This window comes from Amia ocellicauda, chromosome 22 (assembly GCF_036373705.1).
Source record: "Amia ocellicauda isolate fAmiCal2 chromosome 22, fAmiCal2.hap1, whole genome shotgun sequence".
Taxonomy (NCBI): domain Eukaryota; kingdom Metazoa; phylum Chordata; class Actinopteri; order Amiiformes; family Amiidae; genus Amia; species Amia ocellicauda.
In genome coordinates this window covers 14,362,700-14,381,959 of record NC_089871.1, presented here as the reverse complement: position 1 = coordinate 14,381,959, position 19,260 = coordinate 14,362,700, and the positions used below count along the sequence as shown (strand labels likewise).

Genomic DNA, 19,260 nt, shown 5'->3' with positions numbered 1-19,260 from the left:
TCGCTAGTGCATAGCAATAACGGTATAACTAAGTAAGACCTAAACGTGTACTGGTTCTTGGCTACTTGGACAACCCGAACCAAAACAACTAAATAACAATGACATAAGTTAAATATCATGCTTTTGCAATTATAAATATATGCCTTAAAAATTAAGTTTAAATATATTAACCGTTTAACAAAAACAAATGCAGCAATCCAATGCAGTCCAGGCAGCACTCCAAAATCCTAACAAAAATTACGCAAATACCATGTACGCATGCGCATTAGCATTAAGAAGGAAAACTTGACGGGTAGGATGTTTCGACTGAAAACCGGCACACAATGCATTAAACCTGGAATCAAAAGTCTTTTCCTAGCCTTTACCTGGACATGCAGTAAATGACCCCCTATAGAAAGTGCTATGTTAGTATGATTACTTTAGTTCATAACGAGGGGCTTCCTGCTAATTCTGTACATTATTAAGACCAATTATAAAATATGCAAACCAAACAAGGCTGTACAAATGCGATGTTAAGGTCTTTAATTAAGAACCATTTCAAATTCCAGTTAATTACACTCTAATTTAATGATGGTGTTGTACTGCAGACGTCTCTGGAATCAGATCGACCACCCAGACAGAGACACCTCCGCGTCGCCAGGGGGCAGGACCACATTTCCTCTCCTTTTCAGGACCCGTCGCTCGATGACGTGTTTCCGCTGTGCTGTGCGGCCAGTGTTCGTGCGGTTGGTCGTTCAACTTCGGTCAATCTTGTGAGGAAACTGTCTCTAAATCGTGGCTTCTGTAGCCATGGACATGCCAGCGCCACCCGAGGGTAAGCATTAGCTACATTCATGTATTTAGATGGTCTTCTTGTGCTTATGTTGTGCCATGCGTGTTGTTTGCGCCTGATTTGGAAAGCAGGGCATGGGCCCCACGCCATCCTCCGATCACTGTGTTGACTGACACAAATGAATGGTGCTAACGTGATCAACTGCATACTCTCGTTTAAAACGGGTCACAAATGTGGCTAATTAACGGTGAGACGTGCTGAAACGTACTTCTCTTTGCTTTAAAAAAAAAAAAAAAACATAATGGCGCTGCCATCTCTACACACTTTCCCTCTGAAGATCGTCTGCCACTTGACACATTCGCAGTTGGCAGCAATTGTTTGTCTTGCATTTGCATGAGGGATCGGTGTCATGTCGTACGGGACAGTCAAATGCCAAAACATTTCACATAAAGCGTCCAATCAAAACGCCTGTGAACTGGTCTTCCTTCTGCAACTGAACTGATCATACAGTGGACATAGTCCTCAAGACAAATGGATCAGTTTTGAAAAAGGAATGGCTTTATTCTGTGCACTACTTACCTGTACCTGTACGTGTTTGAATGTATTAAAGACAGGCATGGTTATCTGTTATGACTAACCTACTGAAAGTTAGCACATACCTATTTCAAAGAATAATATGCACATCAAATGTTTGTTAAATATTATGCATGTCTGGTATTTATTTTGCATGCACGTGTTATATATACGTTTTCCTTGGTATGGCTGAAGCTTATGGCAATCATCTATCTATCTATCTGTCTGTCTATCTATATAGTACATTTGTGTTTAATTTATGGAAGCAGTAAAAAAAAAATATAGCAGTGTAAGTTATGTTTACTATAGGCCTTAAGTTAGCTTGTATAAGCCCATGATGAATGCTAAAGAAAGAATGGACACAGGGTGGATTTTGTTGGCATCCGTGAAAATAAATATCCACTGCTGTTTCTTCATTACCTTATGGTCTTTTCTTTTGTCTTTTTACAGACCAAGAGCTCCGCAATGTCATCGATAAATTGGCTCAGTTTGTGGCCCGAAATGGGCCGGAGTTTGAGAAGATGACAATGGAGAAGCAGAAAGAGAACCCCAAGTTCTCGTTCCTGTTTGGTGGGGACTTCTTCAGCTACTACAAGTACAAGCTGGCCATAGAGCAGCAACAGCGTAAGTTACTGAATGCCTAAGCTGTGCCACGTGTAACTCTTGCTACATGCCGTCTAACAGTGAAAGAATCTGTCTTGGTGCGCATTGGCTTGATTAACGAGATCTGTTTGTGTTTTGTCCAGGTTCACTTTCTGATTGTGATTTGTTTGTGTTTTAAAAGGTGAATACAGTATAGCAGGATTCCCTCCCTTCCCATCCATGAGGATAAATAACATTATTCTCTCTTTTTCAGTCAGCAAAATTGCTATTATAAATTGTGGCCTCAACCATCTCAGTTGGATGTACAATAATGCTGCATTTTATAAAGATGTTTCTCTATCAATCTTAATTGTACATGTCACTTTCACCAGCTTGATTGCCTGACGCATGTAGATTATCCAACCTATTAGTGGCAGACATGATCTAGGGTATTCGGAGATTGTTATTGCATCCCTCTTCCTCAGTGGCAAGCTGCAGAACACAGAGACCACCTCGGCAACTGCTCATTTTCTGTGCTCTCGGGTGTGTGCTTCTAGAGAACGGGAAAGGCAAACTTGCTGTCCACTAAGTTTGCCATCACGGTCTGTTCAACTGAAGAAAAACGAATCATCCCAGCAGTGTATTGTATTAAAGGTGTCCTTCTTTCCTTATAGATTCTACCACACACGAATGTGAGGAGTATAAATTGAAAGGTATTTATTAGAATGTTCCTCAGCAGTTCTATAATGAGCCAAGAGAACACAAACCTGCTCTTTTTAATCTTCATTTTTGGCATGACTGAAGCGCCCAGGCTGGACTGTGTTTCTATTCTCCTCTTTATTTGAGCTTTACGTTTCATTTTTATTTTTCTTACAGCCTAGGCAAGGGCTCTGACTCCTGATAGGCCAAGGGTATAATAAGCTAGCAGGGCTCTTTGGTAGGTTGGATTTCTCAGGAAAAGAGATCACATCAGTTTTCATAGGCCAACACTGAAATCGGTTTTAAGTGCCCTGCTTGGGAGCATGACTGCTAAAATGGACTTGCCGCCACCAGAGAGAAGGCTGTCCGTTTCAGGGCTTGTGTTAAAGTAAAAGCTAAAACTGTAGGAAATGTAGGCCTATCTGCCCTTTCCCAGTCCAATTTGTCTTTTGTCAAATGCAATTTGTGGAGTCTTTGTAACTTTTTGAATCACAAAATTGATTTCCTGTGAAATATTCTAGTGTTTTCAAGACACACACCCCACTCCCAGGACATAACATGGCTTTGATACAATTAATGAAACTTTTAGATCCAGGAATTTGGGCTGTATGAGGATATTTAGTGACCGCTAGATTTATTTTCATGATTTATGTTCAAAATCCATTGTTGTTGCTAGTGTTGCTAGACTATTTGCTCATGTGTTTTTTTTTTTGTTTTGTTTTTTTAAATCCCCAAAGATCATAACATCTGTTCAGTTATGCTGTTTTTCCACATGCATGCTTTGAGTTGTATTGTTCTGTCTCTAGATACAGTGCATTATACAGTGCTGTTTAAGCTGAGAAAATAGGTAACGATTCGCTTCGTCAGTTTGTCAGCAACAAGCCCCCCCCGAAAACCTTTAAAACATTAACCCAGAATACCTGATCTAATTTTAGTTTTTACATGTAGGTTTTGTAGCTAAAGCTGGCTTAGGAAGGTAATGATTAGTTACTACCATTTACATAGTTTAGATTATTGTATTCATTAGTTAAATGGCTCCAACCTATGATTTTTTTTTTTTTGGTTAACCTTGTTATGTGAGGAGAGCTGTGTATCAAGGGCTTATGTTGATGAGATTGACAGAATCAGGTTACTTTATTTCCTCTGTCCTAGAATAGAAGTTGCATTGAAGTTACATGTAAGAATATGCATTTTTGATGTTTTTTTGAGAGCTAGGCTATATCCTGAAATGACTGAACTTGCTCGGTGCAGTTTGTATTGTGTTTATCATCTGATTTAGCCTAAAGTGTCAGGAAGACATGTTTTCTGATTTTAAAAACTCCTGCTTATGTTGCCTGTGGAAAAATACTAGTGCTTTCCATCATTTGCATAGGTTTTTGTTTTTTTCTCTCCCCTGCACTCATTTTGGTTTGCAAATTGTGAGTTTTCTTTTTTGCTCTCCAATCCTTGTACAAGAGCCAGTGCAAGAGAGAACCAAGTTTTGAAAGAATTAATATGTGAAGACTAATGCAACAAGTGAGATAAAATGCTTGCACCTATATGTAATACATATAAGAGAGAGGGGATTTGATATTTCCATCTATAGACAAGTAGAGGGTGGGGGTTATGTCTTTCAGATGGTTTCTGTCCCTTGCGCTGGCAGGTTAAGGTTTCCTCTCGATGTTGTCTGTGTTGGGAAGCTTGTGAAGATGATGCACCATGATGTTGTTCCTTGTTTTTTTCCAGTGCTCTGTAAACAGCCAGGACAGGAAGTCCCTGATGCTCCTCCACCACTGAGCATCCTGCCACCTCCCCCCATCGCCCCGGCCACACCCTCTGTAGAGGAGCTCGTCCAGCAGAGCCAGTGGAACCTTCAGCAGCAAGAGCAGCACTTGCACAGCCTCCGCCAGGTGGGTCTACAGCACGAGCAGCAGTTTACTGTCAATAGACATGTTTATAAAGCAGTGGCCGCCAGTTCTCTCCGAGTATGAGGCCAACGTTGTGCTCATGGTCACTTCTAGGAGCAGGTGACGGCCGCCATCGCCCTGGCCATGGAGCAGCAGACTCAGAAGCTGCTGGTGGAGACTCAGCTGGACATGGGCGAGTTCGACAACTTGCTGCAGCCGATCATCGACACCTGCACGAAGGACGCCATTTCGGTGAGTTAGGGATGCTTTTCGTGGGAGATTATCTGAGAACTTTTTAGGCTTGTGTATTCCTCTAGGGGGATTTTTTGAAGCGAAATTGTATCTGTCTTCATATGTCTTGGAAATTAGATAGTCGCTCCCGTCCGCTTCATCTTTGCCCCTGTGTTTGACTGCAGGCCGGGAAGAACTGGATGTTTAACAATGCCAAGACGCCCCCGCACTGTGAGCTGATGGCAGGGCATCTGCGCAACCGCATCACAGCCGAAGGGGCTCATTTTGAGCTGTGCCTGCACCTCATCTATCTCATCAACGATGTCCTACACCACTGGTGAGTACAGGAGGCCAGGCCCAGGGTGTAGACTGGTGGAATGGAAGTCTTTAGAGTGCTCTTGAAGGCAGTGAATTTTATTATAGTAAATCTTCAAAACAATTGGTATGATCAGCTCACAGGAAACTTTTATTCTGCAGTCAGAGGAAACAACAAAGGGATCTTCTCGCAGCTCTGCAGAAAGTGGTGGTCCCCATCTATTGCACCAGTTTTTTAGCTGTGGAGGAGGACAAGCAGCAGAAAATTGCCAGAGTAAGTTGGTTCCTCCTTTCATTATGCGGCTCAAATGTGCAGTAGATCTGCAGGAAAGCGCCACCGGCTCTTGACTAACCCCAGTGTCGTTCCTCATGTCTAATCCAGCTGCTGCAGCTCTGGGAAAAGAATGGGTACTTCGATGAAGCCACCATCCAGCAGCTCCAGAGTCCGGCCCTGGGGCTGGGCCAGTATCAGGTGAGTGAAGGCCCTGCGATGCCTGCTTTCATATAGTCTGACTCGCAAGTCGATCCAGTGATTTTCCTGTAGACTAGAACCATCCTCTGTTGCGAGCGCTAAACAGTTCTCTCGCCTCTCCTCCGGTCAAGGCGTCGCTCATTACAGAGTATGCCGCAGTGGTGCAGCCCGTCCAGCTGGCCTTTCAGCAGCAGATTCAGACTCTGAAGACTCAGCATGAAGAGTTTGTTGCCAGTCTGAAGCAGCAGCAGACGGCAGCGGCGGCGGCACAGCTGGTGCCACCGGAGGCCGACTTGAAGCCAGCTACCCCAGGGACAGCTGTGACCTCCCAGCCTGGTGAGATAAATACACACACACGGCTGTAACTGAGTTATTTATTTACCCTTTAGAATTGTTTTGGTATTTTAACTGTATTTGGTTTAAGGTTACAAAAATTGGTGACTTGTTTTTATAAAATTTGTGCTATTGTATTTCTTCTGCTATGCCCTAGATGTCCTCCTAATTTATCGTAATTGAATTCCTAATGATAAAAAAAAAAAAAAAAAAACGCTTTGGCTAATTAGAAAAATAAGAACCAATTATGTTGAGTATAAATGGTAATTGAATAAATTGATGCATTAAAAGAAACCTGGAGAGACCTCAACATTGGGTCAAAAACATCTGAATCAAAAAGCATGTACTAAATAATTAATGTGTTGGGAGGGATGAAGTGCAGCCTTAGAAATGGGTTGCATAAAATGCAGGGCCCTACACATAAATTGGAGAAGACTGCATGTCCTACAGATTTGTGGATTTGCATGCTAGTACCTGTCAGTGAGTTAAAGCAGTTTCCTCTTTGCTGGTTGAATTGTGTAGGGGATGTCAAGGCGGCCCTGTCTGTCCCTCCCCCAGGGGAGTATGACACGGCCCAGCCTGGAGCTCAGGACCCCCTGGGCGGGGCCGCACCGCGAGGACCCGGAGACCCCATCCCCCCCGGCAAGCCAAACTGGTTTGACCCACAGCACAACCTCTCCGCGTGGCCCCAGCAACAGCCGGTAAGGGACTCCCTTGTCATGATATGGACAGAGCTCCTCAGTTCATGGTGTTTTGAGAATAACGTCACACATATTGCCTAACCTACATCAAGCATAGGAACAAATCACCCCAGAGTATGAAAATTACTCTCTTGTCAGAAGCCTATAACATTACTCTGTTATCTTACTTATCTGTTTCTATACATCAACAGCCTCCGTTTGACCCTACCCAGGGCCCCCCGCCGTGCCCGCCCTGGAACAGCCACGAGGGCATGTGGAACGAGCAGCGGGACCCGAGCTGGAGCGGCCAGCGGGAGAGCGGGCCCTGGAGCGGCCAGCCCGAGCCCCCCGCATGGAGCGGCCAGTACGAGGCGCCCTGGAGCAGCGCGCCCGAGCAGCCGCCCTGGGGTCAGAGGGAGCCTCCCTTCCGAATGCAGCGCCCCCCGCACTTCCGAGGCCCATTCCCTCCCCACCAGCAGCCCCCCCAGTTTAACCAGCCCCCCCATCCGCATAACTTTAACCGCTTCCCACCGCGCTTCATGCAAGACGATTTCCCACCGCGCCATCACTTTGAGCGGCCCCCCTACCCGCCTCATCGCTTTGACTACCCACAGGGAGACTTCCCTGGAGGTAAGAGACCCGGCCTGCCCTGGGCTGCCACCACCATCACTCACTGGTTATTGTTTTGCTGTTATGTGTCTTTTGAGTAAACGTGCAGACCTTTTCAGTTCTCAAAAATGATTAAGCCTTTAGTCAATGTAGAGATTAGTTTTTTGTACTTTGTATCATTATTTATTTCTTGGCAGACACCCTTATCCAGGGCAATTTTACAGGCTACACAAGCATTACAAAAGTGCAGTTAAGTACAGTTAATTAAAAAAAAAAAAAAAAATACAAATCACACATCCTAGTTGAAAGGTAAAGAGGCATAAGAGAAATCACAGTACACAACAGATCTAACAATGTATAAGTAAGCAGAAATATAATGAAATCATTATAAAAAGTGTAAATGTTACAGGAGTGCTGATGAGCTCTGGAGAATAAGCTGCTGTATTGCAGTTACAGTCTGAACCAATGTCTTGAGTCATCGCCTGACTTGTGGAAACTATACTTTCATGGGAACTGTTACACAGGCTTTATGGTTTTAATGTAGTGAAAGCTTTTTATTAAAAAAAATATATATTTTTTTCCTCATAATTTTGTCTTCTACCACTTGTCTTCTTCCATCCTGTGGTACCGCACAGCTTTTTAATTTAATTATTCCACCGAGTATTTTGCAAAGGAAAAGACTTGATGACTTTAAGGGATCAAATCCCAAATTGGGCTCAAAGCCACTTGCCTTGCTGCACCTGCAGATTTGGTTTAAAAGCAGTGTTGTTTTTATAAGTGGAAAAATAATCGCAAAAACAATAATTTGCAAAAATGGAAACCATCGGGGCCATCTCTGACCTGCCACCTACAGAAAGCATGTAGATACGCCTGCCTTTCCTTGCACAGGGTAATTAACTCGGGACAAAATCAAGATGGAAAATGCAATGCTGGGGAAGTAAACTAATCCCCATCACCTGAAATTTAACTAAGCATCCTTGTTTTTTGTGTTTTATTTTCCCCCACCTCCCTAGATCTGGGTCCTCCTCACCACCACCCTGGTCACAGAATCCCACCCCCTGGGATGGGAGAACACCCTCCTTGGGGAGGTCCCCAGCACCCAGACTTCGGCCCCCCACCCCACGGCTTTAACGGCCAGCCCCCACACATGAGGCGGCAGGGCCCCTCCCACGTCAACCATGACGACCCCAGCCTGGTCCCCAATGTCCCGTACTTTGACCTTCCCGCTGGACTGATGGCCCCTCTGGTCAAAGTAAGTGACCCTCCTCTAGGCATGTTGGGAAATTGGTTGTGTTTCGCCAGATTTCTTCCTCCTGCCTCTGCATTGTACTCTGGTTAGATCTACACCTGTGTTATACATCTCAGCTCTGGAGAAATTAAGTTGTTTTTAAAGGATGACTTTTTTTAGGTGAACTCTTCCCATGGCAGATCTGAAGAGGAAGGATCATATAACTTCAGTTCCTCTTATCCCATCTAAGGAGTGACTTATAGATTCATTCAGAGGTTTAATTAATACACAGCCAAGGAAGGAGACGAAATCACATAAATACAGTTGAGGAAAAAGGGATTCACGGCACACAACTCTCTCATTTTAAGTCTTTTCTTATTTTTAAATGTTTCAGCTTGAAGACCACGACTACAAGCCTTTGGATCCCAAAGACATCCGCCTCCCGCCCCCAATGCCCCCCAGCGATAGACTTTTGGCAGCCGTCGAGGCCTTCTACAGCCCCCCCTCTCATGACAGACCAAGGAACAGGTAACTCTTAAACCCACCATTTGCATTCTGGGTAGAGAGGCATATCGAAACAGCCTGCAGGCTCAAACACTAGCTAGTTTAACTTCCCATTCATCAGTACAAATCTTAAAATCTTATTCTCAATATCAAAATAGTATTGCAACTCTGCCTGCTTCCATTCTCCTGCATACTAATAAGTGTGTGTGTGCCTTTCCTGCAGCGAGGGCTGGGAGCAGAATGGACTGTATGAGTTTTTCAGAGCTAAAATGAGAGCCCGGAGGAAAAAGGGCCAGGAGAAACGGAACAGGTGAGCAACCCAGAGATGGACAAGATGGACGGCTCATACTAGAGTGAACTTGTCCACTGTTGTGTTTGTTGGAGAGGTATTTGTGTGCGTTTGGTGACTGTCTTGCTCAACCCCCCAGCAGTGCCCGGGGCAGCCGCTCCCACAGTCGCTCTCGGAGTCGGGAAAGGTCCTCCTCGCGCTCCAGCTCCAGATCCTCCAAATCGTCGCGCTCCTCTTCCGCCACGGGCTCCCACTCGCGCTCTCGGTCCCGCTCCCGCTCTTACTCCCGCTCCCACTCCAGGTAACGTCCGTCGTTGAAGGCAGTTTCTGTGAATCAATCCGTGCAGGTTTGCACAGCTGTGTTTGAGGAGACATAGTTAATCAAGGCTAGGGCTGTAGCTGTGGTCCTTGGATCATTTGACCTGACCCTTCAAATAATAAGACAAGTCTTTTTTTTTTGGCACACAGTTCAGAAGTGAGACGTGCACCTTTTTTCACTTTTCATTTTGAGCTTAAGGAATTTATTTTACCTACTGGTCTTTATCTAACTGAATACATGGGATAATGGTACAGTTATTACATTTAAAACCAGAAAGCATTTGGCCCCCCCATGAGTTCCTGTTGTTCCAGCTGTTTCCATTGAGCCGATAATGTCTGTCAAGCTGTAACGCTCCCGCTGTCCGTCTGTGATTTCCCCCCTCCAGGAGCAGGAGTGGCTCTCGTTCTTCCCGAAGCCGATCCCGTTCCAGATCCCGCTCCCGCTCTCGCTCCTACTCCCCCGACAAGAAACGCCGCAGCAAATCCAGGAGTCCCACTCCCCCGTAAGTGTGCACCCCCTGAGCCCCACTTTGTCTGTGGCTTCCATCCCAGAAAGCATCTTATTGAAAATCCATTCTGTGATTCTTCAGAGCCACATTTATTCATGCAGATACTAGTGCTCTCTAAGCTTTTGAGGTGGCAAAATGTGAGGCTGTTTTTTGAGGTGTAATCTGTAAAATGGGAAGTGAACACTAGCAGTCTTTGGCTTTTGCGTAGCGGTGTGTGAGCGTTTATCTTGACATCACTTTCCCCTGGCACAGCTCCACCTCCGGGCTGGGCGCTGCCCCAGCGCCGCTGCCAACCGAGCCGAGACTGGGTGAGGAGAACAAGGGACACCAGATGCTCATGAAGATGGGTGAGTGTCAGAGTGTGACTTTCATCACAATCTGTAGCCTGAGTGTCTCTTCAGTATCATGCATTGTGACCATTTGGTGGATTGCAGGCTGGAGTGGCTCTGGCGGGCTGGGGGTCAAGGAGCAGGGCATCCAGGACCCTATCAAAGGAGGAGAAATTCGGGACAAGTGGGACCAGTACAAGGGAGTGGGAGTGTCCCTAGATGACCCGTATGAGAACTACCGCAGAAACAAGAGCTACTCCTTCATCGCCCGAATGAAGGCAAGGGAGGAGGGTAAGAGCCTGGAGTTTTTCACTTTTAAATTCTTGGCAAATGGATTTACAACCCTGAGATGAGTTTTAAGACATTGGAGATGTAGGCTAAGAAGCCGCTTCCCGGGCTTAGTGCAGATGGACCCTGGGCTGCAAACATTCATTTTAGCCATTTCAGCATAGTTTCCTCTAGGGATGCTTTGGTTTGGAGCACCATTACATATGTGTGAAACTGATGTTTCATTCTCAAGACTGCATTGATGCTAAGGGTCCCGTTTTGTTTCCTTACAGTCAACCGGGAACCCCAGGAGCCACCTGCCCCAGAGTAGCCAGGCCCCAGCATCCCACACCTCTCCTGGATCCCAGCGGATTAGCTTCCTGAAACAGTCATTTTTGTATTGGACACTGAAGATCCAGATCCCTCCTCCCATGTCTGAGAATGAGAGCACCACAATGTGAACAGTCCCACCACCGAATACATCCGTTCCTCAGACTGCAGAATGGAAAAGGCTTCTTTATATAGATGGATTGGGTTTGGTTTTATTTGTTTTTAAAATCAGATCAGCCAGATTGTGAACTGGTTATAACAATGTACAGTACCTTTTCTAGCAATGTGATTATTATGTTTTTCCTTTTTGTATTCATTTTTTTTAAGTTTCACCTTAAAAACGACATGATCTAGATTAGAGATGGGCGTTTTGTTTTTGTTTTTTAAGGGGAACAAAAAGCTGTATTGGAATAAGCAAAGCCGTACAATTATCCATTTCTGTGCGTAGATTTTTTTCATTCAAAACTGTTGTGAAGTGCACTGTTTGACATTTTCCTAAGTGTGGTGTCACTGTAGTTACTGACCATAAAGGTAACTTCTCAAACGGCCTGAGTTTTGGTTAATTTTATACTGTGCCTCATGATGTACTATACATTTTAATAAGCGAGGAGGAGACTGGGGTATTACTCTACACAGGAACCACATTCAGTAAATAGTCGAGTCGAGTGATACTTGTGTTGTTTATTTGAAAAGTATATAAAAATAAATGTAAACACTTAAAAAATAGATTGACATTCATGCTTAAACACATTTTAATTTATGTACGTCTCCTGCAATCCTATTCCCAAGTTCCACTGTCTCATCTACTCTGTAAACGCAAGACCCAAGGACAGTCCAAAGATAAAAAATGTATTGGAATTGAATAGTCTTTTGCAAATGGGTGTTGGAAGATGTCACATTTTATGGCCAGGGTCCTGTTTTTCAAGCCCTTGCAAGGTGTCCTGTCCGCAGCCCTTCCCTCCGGTCAGATGTAGTGGTACTCCCTCATCTCCTGCAGGACTTCTTCCAGGGCCTGCTCCATGGTCAGTGGGGGGGACTTGCAGCGACGTATGAACTAGTAAAACAAAGACTTGCAATGAGGCCTGTACACTTCACTGCCTGTTCATTCTTAAAAGATAATAAAACAATCCCTCCTTAGAAGAATTTTACAAGGAGGTTTCCATTAAGTCTAACGGGGTAGGTAAAGTAATGTTTTCTTTATCTTTAATGCCACTAGTTACTGCATATTATTAATTTAAGTAAAACACAACTGTTCATTTTTTTAAAGTCATTATAGGCAGACATGTAAGTGAGGGATTGCAGCCAAATCCGTGTTTACAATGATTTCTAATCCAGGCACTTCGGGCAGGTGGACTGTTTGTTCAGGTAATGCTGGGACCAGTCCACCAGCATTCAGTCAATCCAATTTAAGGGAGTCCACCTTATCCCAGATATGTGTTTAAAGGGAGGGTTTGATCTGTGTGGTTTGTTACAAAGAGTGCTCTTTGCCTTCACAAACACTACTCCAGTTCATCACAACAGTTTCTCACTGGGAAGTACAGTCCTCATTATACAGGGTGTTTTTTTTTTCCCGATCATTTGTTTGGTAATGTAATAGAAGCCATTGTTTGCCCTCTAAAGCTGTTCAGATGTTATTGTAAGCTCTTTATACTGTGAGCATCACTATTAACAGTGAAGTGGCATATTCCTCCACCAACAATGATTTATTTTTTGATGCATTTCAAATTTAAATCTGGCCTGCAAGACTTGTTTTCTGTGTAGGTTATATCTTTGTGTAATGGTTTTGGAAGAGACTAGCTTTTTTTTATAATGTTGTTCAACTGATGAAGAGGAAGTTAGTGTTTCAGAAGCAAGTTGGCATCACATAACCACTCTGGGGTATTCTATTGTGCAACTCTTATAGATTTCTGCTGGAACATTGTCATCTCATTCCTATAGTCTTTCCATGTTTTTCCTGCAGTAATGTAGCTTGGCATTCCATCTAAACGAGAGATCTGCAACTATTTCAAAGCATCAATTTGGCAATTTATTTTAATAAATCACTATTGGGGAAAAAAAAAAAAAAAATCCAAACCATTTTCTCCAAAAGCAATTACCACAAAGGTTTACATTCAACCCGTTTAGGACCAAACATGCTGTAAATCGCAAAGTCAACATTAGCTGTCAAAGTGTTTGGCAATCTGATTTGAAAATTGGGATTACACAATTACCTCTTTGGTGTCCTGTAGCGTTGTGTAGTGGTAGTCTTCTGGGCCAAGGGACTGCACTAGTGAGGTGTGGAGGTGCCTGGTTGAATCCACAAATTGCCGCGTGAGGGCCAGCTGTTGTCTCAGCATGTCATTCAGCGCAAACACGGCAGGACTGTACGCAGTGAGGGCTGAGGAAACACGCAGAGCAAGCAGCAAGATGTTCAAGCCTATTCACCACTCGGCTCTCTCCAAAAATTATTAAAACTATTATAGGAAAACAACACTACATAATTCCATTAGGAAATTAAACCAGTATCTGGGGACACATTACCTTCCACCGCATCTGCACTGACAACATGGCTGGCGATAGGAGTGGGATCCATGTAAGATGCTCCTAATGAGGGGCCCAAAGCCGCCATTCCTAAAAAATAAAATTAAAATACAATAACCAATTACATCACAGTCCGTAGGGAAAATTCATAACCTCATTCTATTTTAAGTGACTCCATTATGGGTGGGATATGCAGTCTTGTATTATGTGCCAAATTCTCTATTGAATTGTATTGGTCTTATTTTGCTATCTGAAATAGAACTATGCTTTCAAACTCTTGAATTGGAAAATGCTCACAATTAAGGTACATTTCCCCAGCCTCATAAAGCACCAGATTAATATCTGTTGATTGGATTTGACTTTTTTTTTTTTTTTTTTTATCTCAAACACTTGTGAAATAAAGCATTGTTGAAGATCATTTTTTGTATTAGTACTTTCAAAACGCTATCAAAAATGGCACACCATGAGACCAGCTGTAGGAAAGCCCGTCTGCATGCGTCTGGACAGCGGCCTCCCTCACAGACTTGCTCTTGGGGGGTTCGGGGGTTCGGGTGCGGTCAGATGTTCCAGAGAGCGAAGAGGACAATCTTAAGTACGAATCACGGCTGCTGTAGTGAATGTCTTTTGACCTGTCCGTGTCGGACCAGGAAGAGTAAGATACCGATCTGTCCCTTTCCACTCGGGACTCAGACCCACTCCCAGAGTCCCGAGTCCGGTTCCTGCGCCGTGGTTTTTCGGAAACGTCCTCCTGGACTTCGCTTGCAACAGATGTGTCTCCAAGACGCTCCGATACGTCACTGCTACTCTTTTCCGTCTCGGTCTTGATCTCGCTCTCGAAGTCGCTCTCATACACGACAGCTTGCTCCACGGGCTGAATTTCTTCCACGCTCAGGAGCTCCCCTGCTAGGTCCACGATCCCTGTGTGAGAGAATTCCTCCACCTCTTCTGGACTGGCAGCTCCCCTTCTTCGACTTCTTTTTGTCTGACGAGCACAAAGGTAAAGGTTTATGGGTAAATCTTTAATTGCCAAAAGCTTTGCGATAGGAGATGCACCACAAAATGCTGAATTACCTCTTTGTCTTTCCCTTCCGTCTTTGGTTCTGCAAATTCTCCTAAAGTAGCTGGAACTAGATCATCTAAATTCATGATATTTAGCTTGAAATCTGAGGGGAAAAAAATAGAGATACAAGATTCACATTTTTTCATTTGAAAGCACAGATTTCAAATCCTCAAAAGACATATAACCAAAGCACCAATTTGTTAAAAGATTTTTTTCAAATCATTCCTACTGTTCTGCAAGGAACGCCTCTATGTAAATAACAAGAAAAGTAAAATTCTGCTTGGCAGCTACAGAAGATTGGGCAGTCACTGACCCCCCGCCCCGGGTCTCACCATCTGATCCTTCGCTCTTCTCACTGATCACGTCCTCGGAGTCCGGCACATCAGGGAAGAGCTCCTCCAGGGATCGGACATCACTCCGGGCGGAGAGAGACGACAAGGAGCGCCTCAGGAACTTGGATCTGGGCGAGGCGGTCCGCCGAGGAGAGGGGCCGCTGGGAGGTGTGGGGGAGGGCGAGGAGATGAAGGAAGCGGCCCTGACAGGAGAGTAAAGGGCTAAGCGAGAGGAGCTCGGCCGGGCCTGGGCTTGGCGCAGGGATCCCTGACTGGGAGGAGAGGGGGAACGGGACAGGCCTGCAAAGGGTGTCCTTCTGCTGGGGGAGGGAGGAGATGCCAGTTTGGCCCTTCCATCGCTCTTCAGGAAAGACTAGAAGGAGGAGGAGGAATCAGTCATCAGTTTCATCTAGGTGACATCACTGAGAGATCCCTACAGGTCTGCTATCATGTCTGTCTTCAGAAATTCCTCCCTACCCCATAATTTTCAAAGAACAAAGGACCCAAGCACTTTTTCCAGAAAAAAATTAAATACTAGATAGCTCAGCTTCACTAACATGAAAGAAAAGCCTTTAGGACTGCCCCGTTTTTTATTCAAATCAGTTTCTTTTTTTTTTAAAGAATGCTAGACATGTCCCCAGGATTGATGAAGATTTTGAGTGTCGATTAACCATTTTATTTCCATTTCAACAAGCCAAACCAAGCTGGCCAGGTTACATGGTAGGGTGGGGAGGACTGAAAGGGCGGAGGTACCTTTCTGACAGGCGGGGGGCTGTCCAATGAGCCTCCTAGGAGCTTCCTCATATCTTCCTCGTCACTGTCCAGACTGACACGTTTACTGGAGAACCTGGACTGGGAGGTGCAGGGAGCCTTGGTGAGCTTGGTCTCCACTTTGGGGCTGTCCGAAGCAGGCGTTTTCTTCTTCAGAAACCGCTGCCCCCCCGTGCTGAGGTCACTGCTGGACTGGACAGAAACGGGAGGGTCATCTGAAGCCAGCACATCTCTGTCTGTGTGCAGGCCCTCTCTGGCCAGCTTTTTGCTCATGATGCGGTTCTCTATGAGTGCCAGCCTGCTCAGCACCGCACTCTGGGCGGACACAGACCTGTTTCCATCTGGTCTCCCATAACCCAAGGTCTTGCTCAATGTTGGCGACTGACTGCTCTTCACAGACTGGGGGACTTTCTTTAAAAACCTGCTCCCCATGGCTGGCCTCTCAGCAGTCAGAGAGACGGCCACGTTCTCCTTGGTTTCGCTCTCGGCGTCCTCCGTGGAGATGTCGCTCAGGTCCTGGAAGGGGGTCTGTCTGCCTTTTAAAGTGTTTGTTCTTTTTGTAAGCACCTCCATGTAATCCTGGGTTGTCAAAAATAAAAAAATAATTTGTTTGCATTTAAATTTAGTTATATTCAATTCTAATGACCTGGGAAGTCTGCACAGTTGATTTGATCTTCTTTAAAGAAGGTTTTACCACCTTAAAGCTTTTAAGAACATACATTTAACAACAGTCCTGCTATTTTGCTATATATACTGGGAGGATCTTGCCAATAACTCTAGGACTCAATCCCCGTCCGTCCACATATTCACCAGGCAGGTAGGTCAGTAGGCCTTGGCAATCCCAATAAGAATGGATAGTGATGTATCCCACCGGTGGACTGACACAATCATTATGTATACGTGTGTGTGTCGTGTTTATCTGGGCTGTTATTAAATACCTGGAGCTCAGCCTTGGTATCGTTGGCCACACCGGACACTCTTTGACCTGACAGCTGCGCCTGCGCCCTGGACAGAGCCGAGCTCCTCGCCGCTCCTCGCTTCCACATTTTCGTCAACAGACCTGCCTCGACAACAACATTATAACATTCATGTTACGCTTTATTTCTATTTGTAAAATTACAATATTTTCATAAGCATAACCCAAAGAGCGTCTAACGCGCGAAATTACGGTAATTTGAGAGGTTTGTACTACAGTAGTCGGTAATGCAAATCTCATGTTATGTGCAACTGTGATAACACTTGAACGCCTGTGCAGAAATGACCTTATGCATTCAAATCTACAATTATAAATAGATTGTGTCGGTGTATATTGTTATAGAAAGCTATGTGTGAATGTATTCATGTTCTCTACTGCATTACAACAACATTTCGAACTGACTTTATCGAGCTATAAAAAAATAATAATAATAAAAACGTCTCGGCACATCTTCACTCACCTTCCCAAAACCAACCTAAAGAAACACAATCATATTAACTCGGAAAAACAGCGTCTCTCCGTTTCCAGGGGAAGAGCGTCCATCTCGCCCAGTGTAATGACATCATCACGCTGCGACCGTGTCCTACGGGATAACGGACCATATAAATGATTTAACAACAAACAATTGTATCTATACTTGAAAATTCAATGTTGCTATTGTAAATTGTTGCGTTGTAGTTTCCCATGCTTATAAACATTTGCAAATGTATGATTTCCCGTGTATAGAAACTACACTCGAGTTCTTGTTGCGAAGAGTTCCACAGATCTGCAGACTTCCACCGATTCCATTGGGGGAGCAGCGCAGATCTGCGTACATCTGCGCAACAAGAACGCGGCCTGCAATCCTGCGCGTCGCTAATGAAATACGTAGCTAGAAAGCAGACGGAGACGTGCAAAACAAAACGGAAGCATATGAGAATTGTGGTCGATCTGGTTTCGAGATAGATTCAAAGACTTTTGTCTCAAAGTTTCCATATTGTTTAATCGATATCGATTAACACTAATCTTTCATGTTGTATATACCTTATCTAAATGAGACAGAGTTGGCTATTGAAGCTTCAGAAATGGTGCTGGGAAAACTATTATTATTTTATTTAATGTATAGTCCTATCTAAACCCAAACTGAAAAACAGCAGTATGGCATTAGCAATATACTCACCATCACCACAGACAAACAAATCGATACTATTCCACGTCTGCCATATTATTGTTATTATTCTCTATTTACAGTCCATTGCCAATGTATAATAGACTGATTTGATTGCAGGTTCATGCAGAATAAAAATAAGAGCACGAAAGCGGCAGTAGTTTGTTTGTTTGGCGGTATTTTTTGCATAGAGCATTTGCATCTTTAAAAAACCCTTAAGTGTTTATTTTAATGTATTTATTTTAAAATGTAAATAACATTTGATCATACAAATAATGCACACTAATCGAGCACTAAGTAAGGAGCTTGGGCAATTGATGTAATTCATTAGAAGTCCCTAAAATAATTATTAACCTATAGGAATAGTTTGGCAAAGATGACTCAGCGACGAATCCACAATATCCTCTCATTTGCAGGTTCAGGTCGGTCCCTATACTACACAAACAAAGTCAAACCACTTACTTGTTTTTTGAAGTTACACCATAGACCACTATATTCATGTATATTTTCTATGCTTTTTATGCGTCTTTCTGTTTAAAACTTCCTATAAGAGCTAAACAGCATTTCACAATGGTGATCATAATTATACAATGTTTAAGATGCGTTGAATGCTATTTAACTGTTAAACTGCACATGAGAGATATCACAATCCTTTTTTTGAAGTTGTATGCAAGTTACATTGAATTAATAGTGTTCTTTGATGTTCATCTTCAAAGGCTGCACAATAAGTGACTGACAAAGGCAGCTATCATTACAGTTGTAAATGAGTCTGTCATAATCATGTGGCATGTGTTTCTGACTGCACAAACTATTGACACACCGGGTTAAAATGTATCTCAGTGGCAATTCTTTGTTGGTTTTGGTTAACCGGATTTATCTGTTGTTGTTTCTTACCAATTAAAATAAATGGTAAAAATCGACCATTCACAATGTGTACATTTTCCACCACATTTTACTACTTTGTTCTGGGATCAATACTTTTGCTGATATAGGTCCACAATGTATATAAATTGAAGACAAAGTTTAAAGCACTAATATTTGCATCTAAAAACATCTAATAATATATATATATATACATGTTTGTGAATGCATGTGCATTATATAATGGATATAAAAGTATACAAATAAAAAATGACTATTTTATCATGATTGCTAGCATCGCATCAAGATCTCACGCAGCTTTAAATGGACTGATTTAAAATTTGCTTTGAAAATATAGTGATAAAATAATGTTCTTTTTTTATCACAGTGCACCGTTTCAATCTGAACGGTTTGCAGTTTTTTCATTTGTTTTATATCAGAAAACACAACAAAGTGCATTAACTTAGGTCGCAATTTAAACAGGAAACACTTCTCTGTCTTCTCACTTTTTACCGTTACAGGTTTCAGGACTGCCTGCGGTTTCAAACATGGCCGCCCTCTGTCTCAGCGTGGTGTAATCCGAGCACTTCCGAGGAAGAACTCGTGGTCTCCGCTCATTGGCCAGGGCCCGGGCCAATCAGAGACGGCCATCTGTTCGGAATAGCAG

The 19,260-nt window shown here is 43.7% G+C and overlaps 2 protein-coding genes across 6 annotated transcripts; one reads left to right on the top strand and one right to left on the bottom strand.

Annotated features, from left to right (window-relative positions):
- The first annotated feature begins 668 nt into the window (after positions 1-668).
- cherp (calcium homeostasis endoplasmic reticulum protein) lies at positions 669-11,470 on the top strand. 3 transcript variants are annotated; one of them, XM_066695513.1, is made up of 19 exons: positions 669-814; positions 1,796-1,969; positions 2,602-2,640; positions 4,352-4,515; positions 4,627-4,764; positions 4,929-5,080; positions 5,221-5,332; positions 5,441-5,530; positions 5,662-5,866; positions 6,386-6,564; positions 6,756-7,173; positions 8,166-8,404; positions 8,775-8,908; positions 9,108-9,194; positions 9,316-9,474; positions 9,878-9,994; positions 10,253-10,347; positions 10,435-10,620; positions 10,890-11,470. In XM_066695513.1, the coding sequence occupies exons 1-19, from the start codon at positions 790-792 to the stop codon at positions 10,925-10,927; spliced, it is 2,751 nt and encodes a 916-aa protein (XP_066551610.1). In that variant the 5' UTR covers positions 669-789; the 3' UTR covers positions 10,928-11,470. The 3 variants fall into 3 exon arrangements, with proteins under 3 accessions (XP_066551610.1, XP_066551609.1, XP_066551611.1); XM_066695512.1 differs by having other exon boundaries at positions 670-814; positions 9,313-9,474; XM_066695514.1 differs by lacking the exon at positions 2,602-2,640 and having other exon boundaries at positions 670-814; positions 9,313-9,474.
- Positions 11,471-11,589: 119 nt separating this feature from the next.
- On the bottom strand, positions 11,590-19,202 carry c22h19orf44 (chromosome 22 C19orf44 homolog). 3 transcript variants are annotated; one of them, XM_066695517.1, is made up of 10 exons: positions 19,100-19,202; positions 17,046-17,168; positions 16,548-16,673; positions 15,592-16,188; positions 14,839-15,211; positions 14,518-14,609; positions 13,909-14,428; positions 13,447-13,536; positions 13,137-13,303; positions 11,590-11,980 (listed from the first exon to the last, which is right to left on the bottom strand). In XM_066695517.1, the coding sequence occupies exons 3-10, from the start codon at positions 16,653-16,655 to the stop codon at positions 11,891-11,893; spliced, it is 2,037 nt and encodes a 678-aa protein (XP_066551614.1). In that variant the 5' UTR covers positions 16,656-16,673; positions 17,046-17,168; positions 19,100-19,202; the 3' UTR covers positions 11,590-11,890. The 3 variants fall into 3 exon arrangements, with proteins under 3 accessions (XP_066551614.1, XP_066551612.1, XP_066551613.1); XM_066695515.1 differs by having other exon boundaries at positions 16,548-16,669; XM_066695516.1 differs by lacking the exon at positions 19,100-19,202 and adding an exon at positions 17,745-18,699 and having other exon boundaries at positions 16,548-16,669.
- Positions 19,203-19,260: the final 58 nt, after the last annotated feature.

Coding starts and splice junctions, on each gene's coding strand:
- c22h19orf44 (XM_066695517.1), bottom strand. CDS start 16,655: ATGTGGAAGCGAGGAGCGGCGAGGAGCTCGGCTCTGTCCAGGGCGCAG. Junction 14,429..14,517: donor CGGAAGGGAAAGACAAAGAG/GTAATTCAGCAT, acceptor TGTGCTCGTCAG/ACAAAAAGAAGTCGAAGAAG. Junction 11,981..13,136: donor CGCTACAGGACACCAAAGAG/GTAATTGTGTAA, acceptor TTGTTTTACTAG/TTCATACGTCGCTGCAAGTC.
- cherp (XM_066695512.1), top strand. CDS start 790: ATGGACATGCCAGCGCCACCCGAGG. Junction 6,565..6,755: donor CGTGGCCCCAGCAACAGCCG/GTAAGGGACTCC, acceptor ATACATCAACAG/CCTCCGTTTGACCCTACCCA. Junction 7,174..8,165: donor ACAGGGAGACTTCCCTGGAG/GTAAGAGACCCG, acceptor CCACCTCCCTAG/ATCTGGGTCCTCCTCACCAC.